Source organism: Perca fluviatilis, chromosome 6 (genome assembly GCF_010015445.1).
Source record: "Perca fluviatilis chromosome 6, GENO_Pfluv_1.0, whole genome shotgun sequence".
Lineage (NCBI taxonomy): Eukaryota > Metazoa > Chordata > Actinopteri > Perciformes > Percidae > Perca > Perca fluviatilis.
The window spans coordinates 1,683,924-1,699,424 of NC_053117.1; the positions used below are offsets into that span (position 1 = coordinate 1,683,924).

A 15,501-nucleotide genomic window follows, 5' to 3' on the forward strand; every position below is an offset into this window, starting at 1 on the left:
CATTACTCCAGATGCTAGCCTGCAAAGGACATCCTATCAAACATAACGTTAGGTGTAGCTGGCTACTTTGTGTTGCTAGGCTAGCAAACGTTAGCAAGCTAACACCTTAACCCCTATACAGTCTGTACACCCTGACCCTATACAGTCTATGCTCTAAACTAAGATGGTGGTTAACATGGTTAACATTATACCTGATAAACATAGCATGTTAACATTTTTATTGTAGCATGTTAATATAAGCATTTAACGTTAGCTCAAAGCACCGCTTTGCATCACAGGGCCGCTATCATGGCTGTATACTCTCAACCAAAATGCAAATATTTCCTGCTTCCACCTGTAAGTTTAACATATGGCAGTTAGCTGAACATATTTGAGTTGAAGACTGTTTGGACTAAACAAGCAATTTGCATACACCCTTAGACTGTATTTAATAGTGCTCTTGGAAACTACAATGGGACATTTTACAGAGAAGTTGATTCATTGATTAATCGAGACAATAATCTGCAGATTAACAGAAAAGTTAGAACATCATTATTCTATGTCACTATCAGCAGCAACAAAAAATATTTTAGAGGAAAAACATTATTGATACAGTACCTGAATGTCTGTGTCCTGCTCAGTTTTCATTATTCTCTTTCTTTTAGTCACCCACTCTTGCATTTGTTGCCTTAACTGTGTTGCAGTGCTTTACAATTCTACATAAATCATATATAGGCTACTATAGTATGTTTCCTCTTTCAGGGCCTTACTGGACCCACATTCTCTTCACATGGACAACAAAGGATGGTCTGAAAGTATATATTAATGGGACCTTCATTGCTGGTGACACAGCTGGCAGTGTCTCAGAGAACTATGGGGACCCATACCCAGACCTTGTCATCGGAACTAGAAACGACAGAGCATCTGGTCACTATGTAACAGGCGCCTTTGATGAGTTTGTCATCTGGGAAAGGGCCCTTTCATCTCACGAGATCTTGCTCTACTACAGTGCAGCCATAGGTAGGACATCACGCTCTACTGGAAAAGTATTTTAATGCCATTCTACGACATGGCTTATCTCTTACAATGCTTTTCTCCCTCTTGACTGTGCTCTGAGGAAACTGGGGTTAAAAAGCAATTTCCGTCCTTGTCCTCACTACATTCCATCCACAGCATTCATGCATAACAATAAGATATTAAACTATACAAATATACCCCAGCTCCCTGTTAAATGGCTCTTCTTGCACAAAACATTTCCATGACCTTCACCATGTAAGTGCCATGGCTCACATAGTTCTGCCTTATAAGTATTTATAAGAGTGCAGAAGCATGTTGGGTTGCAGGGGCAGATCATTTTGATTTAATGTGACAGGTTATAATGCGCTAGGACAAAAAAAAAACAGTCTTGACTGTTTTTAATCTCTTGCCTCATTTGGTCAGAGTGCCATAAATGGACAACAACATGTTGACATTAATTTATGAAAACCTTTAAATAATAAAATTAAACTGTGTGATAATACATATTACCAAATTCCATGAAATGGCTGAAACCTGGTGAAATTTAGCTATAATTTTTTTTTTGCATTTTAGGCCTTTATTTTTGACAGGACAGCTTAGACATGAAAGGGGGGGAATGACATGCAGCAAAGGGCCGCAGGTCGGAACTGAACCCGCGGCCGCTGCGTTGAGGACTGTATATGTGCGCAAGCTCTACCAGGTGAGCTACCCATGTGTCCAGCTGAATCACCTTTTGCTGCATATGAAACATACTGATTAGTGACGGGCCACGCTGCCTCTTGCATTGTGTGTATGGTAAAAGTATATGAAAACTATCACTGTGCACTATTAGAGCTTCAACTGCTCACAATGTATGAAGCATGAAGTGCACGCTGCCTTGATTTTTACTCCGAAGTTGTTACCAAAAGCAATATATTTCGCAGACCATTACCAGACGCAAAGAGCCCGACTGTTATGGTTACAGAAAAATATTTTTACTTCTCCAGAGCACACATATAAAATGTTGCATTGAACCAAAGAAGAGCAGGAAAGGTTCAGGCTGATACCTCTCATGTACGTCCATATATGGCCATTTTCTGGTAGCTAGTTAGTGCTGTTTTTATCAAATGACAACAAAGACATAAAATTTATCTTATCCTTGTACAGAAGCAAGTGGCAGAGTATTATGTAGTTGATTATCCCAGTTTTGTGGAGGTTGTAATATATCTCCTTTCATGACTGGTTATGGTCCAGCCTCATAAACTGTAAGCTGTATGCTGATAAAACCCAGCTACATTACAGAGGCCTAGCCTGGTCAGGTACAAAGCGATGCTCTAATAACAAAAATGCTTCTCAAATGGGGATATCCAAACTAGAAAATGTAACACAATGTATACATGTCACATGTGTGGTAATATATTATAATAGAGCCCTTTGTATTGTCTTTTCTAGGCCAGGCCATGGTTTCTGTCACAACACCCAGACTCTCCAAAGAAATCACTTCAACTGCACCAACAGTCGTAAGTTTGTCAACTCTGACTCTGCAAGGCTCAATGGTCCACAACAACAAATGTGATACCTAAATGTAATTGTATGAACTACATGTGTGTATCATCTATTCATAAATATAGCATCCACATAGAAGTGGTATGAAAAATATGCAAACAGTTAATTTTCTTATTGAGCTGTTGTTTCCTTTCAAAGATAGAAAAGCTGGAAAAAAGGATTTTGAGAGCACATGTGAATAGATTCATCCTGTTTATTAAAGGGCTTTGGATGTTGAAAAGGGATAAAGGGATAAAGAAATAGAAGAAAGTGGAGACAGCTGCTCAACGCTATGCACAAAATGGCTCCCTGTAGGGCACTGGACTGAAAAAGAGCAACACTGAATCACTTGTCCAAAGAGTATCCCGAACTCAGGCTATCAGTCACTAAACATCCTGTGTATGTTGGAACTGTGTGCTTCTTCGGAAACTACCTCCTGATAGTAAACTTCATGTGATGCCTGATGTGTTGTCTCCCCAGACAGCCACTGAAGTGAGTCCTTCTGTCGTCAGCAGTAAGCACGAGGACGTCCAAAGCTCCCAGGACCTGGAGTCCTTGCCGATGTTGGGCTTTCTTAAGGCACTGCCCAATAGGACCATTCCTCACAACACTGCCAACAACCTCACACAGGTTTTGGAGCACAGTCCAACACACACACACACACACACACACACACACACACACACACACGTTTCACACAACCAGTTCACACACAGACACAATGCCCACCCATGTGCATATGATGCAACAGTTCCGTGATGTCCATTTTCTTCCACCCAGGCTTTTCTCAAAAGTGTGGAAGAAGTGCTGTCCTCTCCAGGGCTGCCTGAGGTAAATGAGTTCACACTGTTGTTGTGCAATGTTCAAACATGACATAATGTAACATATGCAATTTGGTGAAAACTTTAATCCAAGGCACTAAGGGGATCCATGAGTTTGAGATTTTAACACCACATATTTTGGCACAAGTGGTGCCAGCAGCTATAACAGTACCTGGCAGTGTACCCACACAGGATTACAGTATGTAGTCAAGCATAGTGGTGCAAATTGTATAAGACAGTGCTGCTGACTATTAGGCGCCCTACAACACAATGCTTTGAATGTAAATTTGCAGCGTCCTGTTACTGTCCTGTTACTCATCCTGGCCAAATCTCCGGGCTCTTATACACAAACACATTTTTGCCAGAAGAAAGACATTCTGAGCAAGTGTGTGGTTTCAGTACATTGAGTGCTCAGAACAAGCATGCTTGTTTTTGTAGGAGCAAGCTGAAACAGATGTTCACGTAGGAGAACGCAAAACTTGGACAGTGGATACAGTGTTCAGTAAAGCCCTCCTGTGATTGCCTTATCGTATCAGATTCATGCTGAGTGTTAGAAAATGTCTTTCTTTATCAAGTTTTTGTATGACTTGGATATCTACACTTTAGGCCTGTGTGTTGTTATTAAATTAGTCTATTTGTGCTACTGTCAGGCCACATAGCTTAGCACTACAGCTAAATGCTAAAAAGTAGTTTAGCATTTAGCATTATTCCATAATTGTCATTTGTAGCCACAGTGGCCACTGTTTAGCAAAAGTTAGCAAATTGTATTACTTTAAATGTTAATTTGTTTGATTTGCTAAAACTTTTTCGTTTATTAGTTTATTATTTCTCCAGCTTTATATTGCACTCCGATCAAGCTGGGGGACTCACAAGAGACAGTTTAAAAAGAATGGTCAAAATCAACACAAAATAGTGATATCACACTGGAAACCACATTTGCTATAATGCAGTAGCATCATTTCATTGTTCCTTTCTACCTGGTATTTTAAACTCCGGCATTTGTAACACATGCTTTCTGGACAATTTTACGCTGATGACATCATCACGGGTTTTCTCTTAGACTTTTGAAAGCTCCCTTCATAGCCACAGAAGACATTATACAACTTTTTCATGACAAATAAATTGGCCTTTGGGTGCCCCTTTAACTTGACCTATTTGTAAATGGAACCTGTGACGAAAAAGCTAAGAAAAATTGTGTCTGAAAGACAGAAATTGTTCTAAAGATGTGACGCCAGGTTGGCATAAGGCAATGCTGGATATTAAAGGCAGCGACTGAATTGATTGTTTTTCTGTTGGGTCATTATTTAGCAGCAGTCCATCCCTGTGGTCAGCGGTCTTATCGAGACCGTGGACAGAGTGATGGAACACATGGTGACTAACCTGGAGCCCAGCCCGAACTCTCTCATCTCTCTGGGTGGAACATCTTTTGTTGCAGGTCAGTATGCTGTCAGCTCTCCATAAGGTGACTCAATGTTTGTAGTTTGTGTAAGGGAAGACGGATATGGAGCATCAAGCTGACATCATTAGTTTTCTTACTCAGAGGACATTTGCGGGTCAGAAAAGCAAGAGGTCAAACCCCTCCGCTTTCCCTCTCGCGGGTGTGGGTCTTTGCATAATATTTTGTTTGCCACTAAGCTTGTTTGTGTCTTTCTCCCAAGAGTGGCTTCACATCGTTTATCCACCCCTGACAAAGCAGATGTGTCTCGACGCTTCTCAAGTCTGTTTTTTCTCAGCTTTTTCTAACCTCTGACCCCCGCAGATTACTCTCTGATGAAATTCCCACAGAACTACAACCTGCCACATTACCGCTTCCCCACACAAGGCAAGAGTTACATCTCCGTGCCCGGAGAGGCCTTCACCATGCAGTGTAAGTGCAGATATTACAGACGTTCAGCGACATGTCTTGAGTGATGCATAAAGCAGACCTGTCTAGATTCTCTGTATAAAAAGTAATAGCTTCTCTAGGTTGAGTGTGAATACTGCACTTTAGTCGTGGTCTGATTCTGCCAAGAGAAAGTTGTCCAGCTGGGAGGCTCTTGTTATTTGCCAGTAATTTATTATGCTTAGATTTAGGACTTATAACATAGCATACAGTGTAGGACAGGAGTGCCATGAGAGCTTTTGTGTGACTTTATGGTGCACCGTAGAAATCTAGCTATGACTTTAATGTTGGCAGTTACCCTTTTATTCAAAACAGAAAGAATGAGGGAGAGAGCACTTTTTCTCCACTTCCCTCTGTCATTAAAAAGAATGGACTCACATAGCGGAGTGAGGGAGAGCAGTAATTACGGTGGGCATTAAAACTCTTGTTTGTTTGACTTTGCGTTCAGGTCAGATACCCTTGGCTCCACCTGGCCGCTACATGCACTGTGTAGCCATACACTCACTGGAATAAAAAAACTCATTAAAGGACTCTTATCAGAAATGGAATATATGTTAGTGCTTGACACATTAGAGCCAGGACCAATTAACTCATAGCTCTAAATACCTGGCTGTATGAAATGCTCCAAGGGAAGGTTTTATATCCTAATTAAGTAGAGAGCATGCTATACATTAGTGTGTTTGGATACTATTATTATATTTTTCCTTATTCTTTCTTTTCCGTAGGAGAGTTGTACAAGTAAACCGGCCACCTTAAGATCTCTTGTGGGACTTGATGGAGGGCTTTCTGTCAGAACAATTTTTTGGAAGGTTGAAAGCTCTCCTGCAGCATATATACACCTCACATTTGTTTGACATCAGTGAGCTTTTGTTGTCATATTCAGCCGGCGACTGGGTAGAGGGCCTTTGAAAAGAGGAACAGGACCATTAAGGATTTCCTCCAATTTCATTGTTTATCTTGCAGTATTGAGAAGGGACTGAGCTGGATGATAGCTCAGATTAGGGGAGGGGGGACCAGACCTCCTTGCTCTCCCAGTGGAGTCATGTAGAGGTTTCATAAGATTTCCCAACATCCACGTGGTTTGCGGCCTTCTCCCTTTCACCCTTGTGCGAGTGTACGGTCGTCCTATTAGTCTGCCGGTGCCAGTGTGCGGCAGCAAGGCAGCGTTAATTAACTTCCCTTCTTTGTGAGCATTTTAGCAGCACTGCATTACATTCCCCTCCCGCTGACCAGGACGTTCAACTACTGTACGTTGTCTTCTGTTTTGTTTTTTTTCAGCTCAAACCACCATAGTTGGCCTCTTCTACCACAACATGCACAACTACTACAAGGAGATCAGCCCAGTCAAGACCAGGTAGGAGGACGGGAAAACACCCAATGTGGAAAGTCAGATATTGTTAGTCCAGTCCAATCATACCACTTTGGTTTTGGCCAGGGTTTTATCCAGGAAAATACATTCTAAACAAAATCTTTCAAGCAATTAAAAAAAAAAAATCTGGCTTCTCTCTCTGTACTTCCTGTGTGGTGCATCAGGTCCACTGGCACTAAGGCGCCCCTGCTTCCTGAACCACAGACAGGGTGATGCCTGGGGCCCGGGCCTTATCTGTCCTCTCGCCTATCTCTCATCTCACCACTCAACCTCCACTGACTGATACACCCTGCTATTAGCGCTACGTATCTCAATACTGGACCAGCTTGTCCACTCGTGCTGCAGTGTTTTCTAACCGAACATGACACAACAGCGATTAAGCAATCTGTTTCCCCCACTTTATACTTCATAGAAGTTGAAGTACAACACGTGAAATATGTGCCTGTACATTTGTAGATGTTTGTGACTGATTGTTTTTAATATGGCTCTGCGACTGGCCCGGCATCTCTGTGGGTGAGAATGTCCCCTCAGTATCATGATAGAGAGGTGATGCTTGTATGATCCCAATGTCACATATCAGATTGCCTTGAAAAACTATTGATGCAACGCTGCTTGCTGCTTGTCAGTTTGATTAATTATATAAACAGTCAGCTGATCAAAGTCCCACTTTAATGCTACTGCTCCGGGGCCCGTGTGTTACACTGGCAACACACATGTTGATGAGTACCAGATTAAAGTGGTTTTTTTTCCAGATTGATCTGACTCTATTGGCTAAATACGATACTCAACATTCAGAACAATAATATGGCAGTAAACAAATATTTGCGATGTAAAGATATAGTGGAGTAATAGCGTCCTGAGCAGAAAATAAAGTCACACTCCCTTTGTGTGTGTTGCAATCCCAGTTTCTCTGTTCTTTGTTTTGATAGCCGGTGCGCGTGTGTGCATGTTAGTGCATGTGGCCGTGAACAAACATAGGTATTTCACGTATTGGGGAACGGTCTGTGAGAGCCGTGTGGAGGCAATCCCAGCCCACTGTGTTTTTAGTATTTTGAGTACAGCCCCTTTAATGTACCTATTGACTTCTTCTTTCTGTCTCTTTCTTTTGTATTTTTATCTGTGGCTCTTATTTCTGCCATTATTTGTTCTTCCTGTCACGCTGCCTTTCTTTTTTTTTGTCTCTCAGGATTAACGAAGCAGCTGATTTCAAGAATCACAAGATCCAGGTAGCAAGCTGTCTGATCTCTCTAAAAGTGGAGCCTTCACCGGCGCTGTCAGTCAACCTCTCTGGAGCCCCACTCATCAAGATTGTCCTCACCCACATCCTGGTAAGAATCAACCCATACAATGTCCTTTCTCTGCTATCCTTTTTGTGTGAGTCAGTCATACTGGGAAAATTGAGTTCTTTTCCTGTTGGCGGGTGGTGTTGTTGGGTGTGGGACACCCACCTTATCAGAGGAAAGAGGGCCATGGTACATCTGTGGCTACAGTAGCCGGATCCCCCCATATGAAATCTATCAGCTCTATTTTTGGCGTTCTCTTATGTAAGAAAGTAAGTGTCTATCACTGACCAAGGCTTGTGCAGCTGGGCTCCCACCGGCACAAAGAGCGAAGCCTATTTTGGTTTTCATTAGGGTGCCTAACTCTTCCATCGCTGAGCATGTGGCTTCCAGAAAGCAAACTGATTATGGACATTTGAAGTGCAGGCTTAGGGCACTTTGAAAGGAACAATAACTTTCTTTTATGAACAACATATTTCTTTTGCTGCTTTATGGCAGGAGCTGTGCCAGTTTTCCATGGGAATTGCAGTCGAAACTCATCATGAAAATTAACTTAAAAATGTGTATCGCATTAGCTTGCTTTCCTGTAAAGTCAGAAATGTGGCAGTGTTCTTCACAGCCATGTATAATATATGTATACATATATTTTTTTTTATTATTTGCACATTAACAGGATTATGAAGCCATTTTCTTCATCCATATGAATTGAGTTAATATCCTATAAGACTATCATACAATAGCATTAATGAGGCAGTCGACTAAACCCCCAACAATGTGGCTCTGTTTAGTTTACAAGTCCTACAAGAATTATTCACTTTTCTATTGAAATGAATTACCAAAACATTTAGTTTCTCTCCTCACTCGTAAGAGCACAAATGAAAGCCATGCAGCTTTATGAAACCATGGTAATATTGCTTTGTTTGCCTTCACTTTCCCTAGTGAAATAAATGTTTATTCTGCAATCATCTGGCTTGGTTCGTGTGACAGTGATTACTGTGTTTGTTTAAGCAGACACCATGGGAGAGGGCTTATAATCTCCTTTGTTATGGGTGCGCTGGAAATGCTCACAAGCTCTGCTGTCCAGTGGAGTCAAGGTGTTTCTATTTTAGTGGGATTGCCTCTACCCCCGATCTAAGGATGAATCACGTTTCTTACATTCTTTCCCCTCGACCCCGTTACAAATAAGCTGTTATACTTATTACTAACGTGTACTGATTGGAACGCACCATGCCAGCATATTTCAATTTCATTTAGGCTGCATAGTTTGGACGATGAATTTCATTTAGGAGCTGGATTGTAATTTGGCACACAGCACTTTTGGCTGCGATCACATACAGAAAAAGGGTTGTTTTGCTTGAACTGTTTTGCTGCACAGACCTGTTGTTGGATTTAGTCGAAAACCGGCTATTTTTGGAGTTTTAATGTCTTTGGCAGCTGGTGGATACTTATCACCTCCCTAGCTTGGAGGCAGGGAGGGCGGCTCACACAGTATGAGGCCAACCTTTCCCATCATTGTTTATGTCGCTCTTTACTGTGTGCACAAGTTAAACCTCAAAGATTTCCTCGCATGGCACCAGTTCAGTGGCCGGGAGTAAGTGATTTGCAACTGACCTCTCTGTTTATCCCCAGAAAGTAGACAAACACCCAGTGACTTCATTAAAACCTAGCCGGGGGGGACTGAGTGTGTCTGAAGCAGAAATGTGTCAGCTTTCTCATCTGTCTTCTCTTGCTGTCATGGTAACAACAAGTCCTGTGTGCCATCTCTTGTTCTGTACAAAGAGTCACCTACCGTCATTGCTCAGACCCCAAATGTCATCCATTTTCTCTCTGACACCTGCCATGATAAAAAATGTATCGTACCGGGGATTGATGGAGTCACCAACTTGTAAAGAACCCTGTGTCATGGCAGGTACCACTCACTGAAGGTCTAAGCCATGTGCTTGGTGTCGGATTGACCCTGCGGTCTTGATTGATGCCCTCTGAGTACACCGAAACAGCCTGGTGAGGTCATGCCATTCCCAGCTGACTGAGTCAGAGCCGATGTGCCGCCATCACATGTTACGTGGCACGGAGCGGGTTTGATACCAGACAAGGTGTTATCAAGGCTGCTGGAGGCCCACATGCTTTCTCACGCCATTCAGCTGCAGTGTTGATTGGACCCTGGCTCCATCAGTGATTTATTACAGCTGTCTGACTCAGGTTTAGTTTGAGAGAGAAGAAGGGGAGAAAAGGGGAGGGTGGGGGGCATCGGGGTCCGTAGTTAAACATTAATACATACATAAAAAGGCCGAGACCTCCTCCCTGTCCGCTTCTTCCGTCAAAGCATCACGCTGATGGTATGAAGTGAATGAATGGAAAGATCGATTTCATGAGCAAAGTGGATTTATAGGGTCAAAACTGAGAGGATTTAAAAAACAGATTTTGACAAGCGGGCCTGACTTTACAGGCTTATAAAGCAGTGTGTTAGGTTGGCGGCTCCGTAAGAAGGGCCGAGGCGAAAGGGTGAAACTGGGTGGCAGCACTGGAAGAGCACTGGTGGCCTCTATCTGTCCCTCAAGTCACTTTTATTTCATTTCATTTGTGATGTAATGTAGAACTACGGATGATTAGTTTTAAAGAAATTGTTGGGGCGCCTGGATAGCTCACCTGGTGGAGCGTACGCCACATGTACAGAGGCTCGGTCCTTGTCGCAGCGGCCGCGGGTTTGACTCTAACCTGCGGCCCATTGCTGCATGTCATTCCCTCTCTCTCTCTCCCCTTTCACATCTTCAGCTGTCCTATATAATAAAGGCCTAAAATATATAAAAAAATAATCTTTCAACATTTTATTATTTTCTTTCTGGTGGAGTTAAATGAGAAGATTGACACCACTTACAGTATATCTGAATGTTAAATGTAAGGCTACAGCTAGCAGCTGATTATCATAGCTTAGCTTTAAGACTGGAAACAGTGGGGAACAGTTATTACAGATCTGTAATAATCAAACCAAAACAAAGTCCACCCACCAGCACCTCTACAGCTAACTAACAAAGCCAAACATTTTTTTAAACGGCACTGGTTTCGGAAGGGATTTTCCCCTTTTAATATCTAAATTGATTTCATTAAGAGTTTAAAGCCGAAACCAAGACAGCCATCTACGAGATGAATTGTGACCATAACACAAATGCTTCGGCGCAAAGGCCCATTTGAAAAAATGGGCAAAAAAATGGCAAAGGTACTAGTCTGTGTGTAGAGGCGATCAGGTACTTTAATGGCAACAGCACGCTCTCCTGTTTGCGGGTTTCCATGGTAACAGCGAGCTCCACCATTTGGGAGACATCGCTGTTATGCTTAGGATTGTGGGTAGTGTAGTACCTCTCCATGACATCGTGGACAAAAAAATGATTTTCCTAAAACAAGTTTGATATCGCACAGAGCTCCCAGCTGAGCAGAGCAGCACCGTGCACTGGCGCCACCGAGGGAAGCCAAACGCCGTCCACGCGTTCCCGCACAAACATAACACAGAGCTGGATTCAAATTGACAAAGTATCCCTTTAAGAGACAGACCTGAGAGCGGTATCAATCTTCTCATCTAACTCTCAGCCCAGAAACTAAATAAGTGGGTTTTTTTTCTCAAAATGTCAAACGTTTCCTCAAACATCTTTTCTACACACACTAAAACTTAAGAAAATTGGATTATTAAATGTATCAAACTGACTCGGATGACTACACCATTACTTATTATTATTGTCAGTTCAAATATTTAGTGACTGGACTAAGGCTTCCATTAAGCTGCATCCATCGGCTCCCTCCCATAATTTAAAGAGCATGTAAGAGAGTTTGGTGGGAAGTGAGTAAAGAGGTCAGGGGCAGAAGGGGAAATTGGGTGGCTTGTGTTGAGAAAGACGTCTAGACTTGTTGGAGCTAGCGGATCAATTGTTCTTTAACTTAGAAAATAAACATGCAAAGGTTATTTGACACTTGACCCATTGTGTATGCCAATGCTGGTATCAGTCCTTTCTGCCACAATAATAACCGCTCTTTTTTTGCAAGTCTTTTAATAACTCCCAGCACACGCCTAGCTTAAACCTTGTGGGCAAAATCTCTCCTCTGTCCCTCTCTCTCTCTCTCTCTCTCTCTCTCTCTCTCTCTCTCTCTCTCTCTCTCTCTCTCTCTCTCTCTCTCCCAACCACCCACACCCATCCATACACCAAGACGTATATAAACACAAGCTGTGTGAGCCCACACACTGATCAATCACAGATGGAGGTCTGGCTATTGCTATTCCTTTCTTGCCAAAAGATTTTAGAGTCTCTCTTCACGGCCCCTCCCGTTCGGCACCCCCTTGCTATCACCACTCAAGCCTCGCGACCACCACCTCTCTCGCTAACGTGCTGAACAGAGCAGAGCTTGAGCTCAGAGGAAAAGTAGAAAAGGTCCTGATTCTTTCTATGGCCTCAGATGATGTTCAGACACAAATTCAAAAACCTGTGGTTGTATGTCACCCTCCGTAAAAAGAAATTCAAGCATGTGAATATGTGACTTGATTGAAGATTTGTAGTTGTACAAAGAATTTGAGAAAAATGTCATCTGCAAGGTTATACAAAGACAAAAAGATGGACACAACTGAATGTGTGGAACAAGTAGGCCTATGCTATTTAGAAAAAAAAAAAAAATCACAAACAGCAGTGACATGAGGCCAATTTTAAATGAATAGAGTGGATGTGCAGGTTTTGATATATCATGTAAAAATCAGGGGGAATTGAAACTCCAGGAGAAAAGCAGGGAGAAGGGAAGGACAATCTAAAGGGTTGGCAAGCAGGGGATGCACATTTGATGATTTATCAGAATTAGATCATTTGTATTATATATAATGTGGCTTCTATATCGTTTATAATAGATTATCAGAGTGTTTTTGTGCAAGATTCGGTTGCGATTCACGGAAATAAAAGACAAGGCGTCCAAACGATCGCTCCAGATTGCAAGCCGTTCGCGGAGCTCCGTGGCACGTGCTGTGTGAACAGCACAATTGTTTAACACGGGCGCCATAAGGAAGGTGGCAGCACTTTAGCGGCAGATGTGAATTTTTCTATTTTATGTACTATTTCTTGTACGCGTTAAAACTTCTCTGCAAAGGCTCAAAATACAGCCCCTCGCCTAACAGATGTTCCTACAGAAAGCAGAGAAATATTATAGTGGCCTCACTTGAAAGCCTTGGGGGAAGCACATGAATTTATGCATGGAGAACCTCTCCCGTCTCCTTGTCGTGTGAGTTTACTTCTAAAAGTCATATGGGTTGTTTTGAACAGTTACTAGAAACAGTACAGTATTTCTGTGAACGTTCACCGCTCACCTTATCAAAAACAACCAACATTTCTGTTCTTTTTTTTTCTTTTTTTATTGTCCCCAGTTTTCCTCACACCCTGCCTGCATACCTATCAGCACGTCTAGTTTTTTTTTCTGTGTCTACCTCAGAGACTGAGTTGAGACCACAGCTGCATGCCTTATTACATTTCTTCTGGAGGCATGATCTCACTCAAGTCCAGTTGTGTTTTGCAGTATGGACTCAGGGTTGTGTCAGTGTGATGCGTTTATGTATTGACCTTAAGGTGCTTCAATGGGCAGGTTTTTCCTCAAGTTTTGATGTGGTTGCTGGATTGAGTACTGTTACACCATACCTTGGTATGCCTTTCCCAGACATACTGCAATAAAGTGTTTCCTTCCCTTACTAAATTTAAGAGCAGTCAATGTATTTTTTTTTTGGTGTGTGGGCGGGGGGCATGTATTGTTGCAGAACAATTTAGCCATTGTCAAAACCTGGCTACATTAGCCTTTCTGTTGATTTGTATTTTACCTTTCACCTACTGTACTGTACACCTCCACAAAACAGAAGATGATGGTAGCTTTAAATAATGTTTTGTCATTGTGTAGGGTGTTTTAATGCTGGTATGGACCCTGCTGACAGCTGGACTGTTAAAATTTGATATCTATACCGAATGCAGAAAGTGCAGTCCAAATTACACCCTGGCTCTCTGCTCTCAAATATTTGGAACGTGTAAGGGAAAAGGAGAAGATCGCTTACTTATTCACTCACACTGTTGTGTTGTTGTTTTTTTCTTCCTGCTTTTTAAATTTAGCATAACCAAAGCCTGTATTTAGACTTCTTTGCTCTTTTGCTCTTGGGGCTGCATATTCTTATACCAGTGCTGGGTGGAATGAGTGGGTGTGTGCAGGACTTTGTTCCCTTCATATTTATTCAAGGTCCACTCACTAGCCCTTTTATGTAGTGTTCAAGTGCATCTCATGTTCTTAAGCTAATATCAAGCTCTGGAAAACACAAGTAAATGGGACTCTGTTTTGTCAAACTACTGTTTTCCAAACTAAGGTCAATAATGCTAAATATTCCATATTCTTTCAGTTAGAACTCAGATCAGACTGGATAAATGTTATGGCGCTTTTCCATTACACGGTACCTGCTCGACTCGCCTCGACTCTACTCGCCATTACAAAAAAAAGTCCCTGGTACCTGCCAACAGGTACTTTCTTTAGTACCACATCAGTTGTAGCCACGCTGGTCATCAAAAGGCGAGTAAAGTCGAGGCGAGTCGAGCAGGTACCATGTAATGGAAAAACGCCATTAGTGTCCACTGTAACTGGAGGTAATAGGTTTTTTATATCTCTATTTGAGTTTGTTAACAGTAACACTTCTGGTAAATTGGTTGCGCTACAGCATAGTATACTGTACACAATAATGGTGATTTAAAAAACTTATATGTTACGATTTTCTGTGAAAGTCAGAAATGCTGGTGGTGAAACTTCAATAAACAATACATACATACAATACATTTCAGACATAAGTGTGTGTTTGTTTTTGTGTGTGTGTGTGTGTGTGTGTGTGTGTGTGTGTGTGTGTGTGTGTGTGTGTGTGTGTGTGTGTGTACTCTTTGGCTTGTATTTCTACCAGCATTAGCCTGTCTGTTTGGAATTGACTGTTGAAACAAGGATGATAGGTGGTGTGTAGCTCCATCTTTTCTTGATTTGTGCCCTGCTTGAGAACCAGCTGTCAAAATCTAAGATTTAAATTAGCCCAGAGTTGCTCGACGTCTAGGGATTTGCAGAGAAATATGCTGTCGGCGTTTTGCTGAAGCTAGCTCAACCACAGCGAGGCTCCGGCTTCCAGCTCTGGCAGTCACGGGAGGTCTGAAAGACACCAATGGGGACAGAGAAGCATGCATGCATACAAATTGCTGGGTTCTGCGTGTCATCTGCGACTTAAATGCTTTTGTGATGCATGAGAGTGTTTATTTTCATCCCTTGACGTTTTATCCAACAGGCTCAACGCAGTCATAAAACAGCGAAAGGATGAGGCGTGCTTTAGGGTTAGATCATGTACACATCAGACGGCAGCCAGCGGCTCTCATGCTGATGTTTGAGGCTTTTTGCTCCCAATCACAACTGATTGGTGTGGTGGTGTATGTCACTACCCGATGTGAGTCGAATGCAGATGTGAGTTGCGCATGCTCAGATTTAAACGGTTTACGGCATAACGCCAAGGGATCTGGATCCAAGGGGGTTGAACATCCTATGGCGCCATTTTAATGCTACAAATCGATCACCTCCCGTTAGCATTCCATTGACTGCCATTCATTT

The 15,501-nt window shown here is 42.3% G+C and overlaps 1 protein-coding gene across 3 annotated transcripts in view; it reads left to right on the forward strand.

The window, feature by feature from the left end:
• adgrd1 (adhesion G protein-coupled receptor D1) overlaps nt 1-15,501 on the forward strand; it is a 40,813-nt gene that overhangs the window by 3,843 nt on the left and 21,469 nt on the right. For 2 of the 3 annotated variants that reach the window (XM_039803416.1, XM_039803419.1), the window contains 8 exons: nt 742-999; nt 2,428-2,495; nt 3,001-3,150; nt 3,301-3,351; nt 4,650-4,776; nt 5,101-5,208; nt 6,502-6,577; nt 7,779-7,920. In XM_039803416.1, the coding sequence (XP_039659350.1) occupies nt 742-999; nt 2,428-2,495; nt 3,001-3,150; nt 3,301-3,351; nt 4,650-4,776; nt 5,101-5,208; nt 6,502-6,577; nt 7,779-7,920 (980 nt within the window). The remainder of the gene's footprint in view (nt 1-741; nt 1,000-2,427; nt 2,496-3,000; nt 3,151-3,300; nt 3,352-4,649; nt 4,777-5,100; nt 5,209-6,501; nt 6,578-7,778; nt 7,921-15,501) is intronic. The other variant, XM_039803417.1, reaches the window with a different exon arrangement.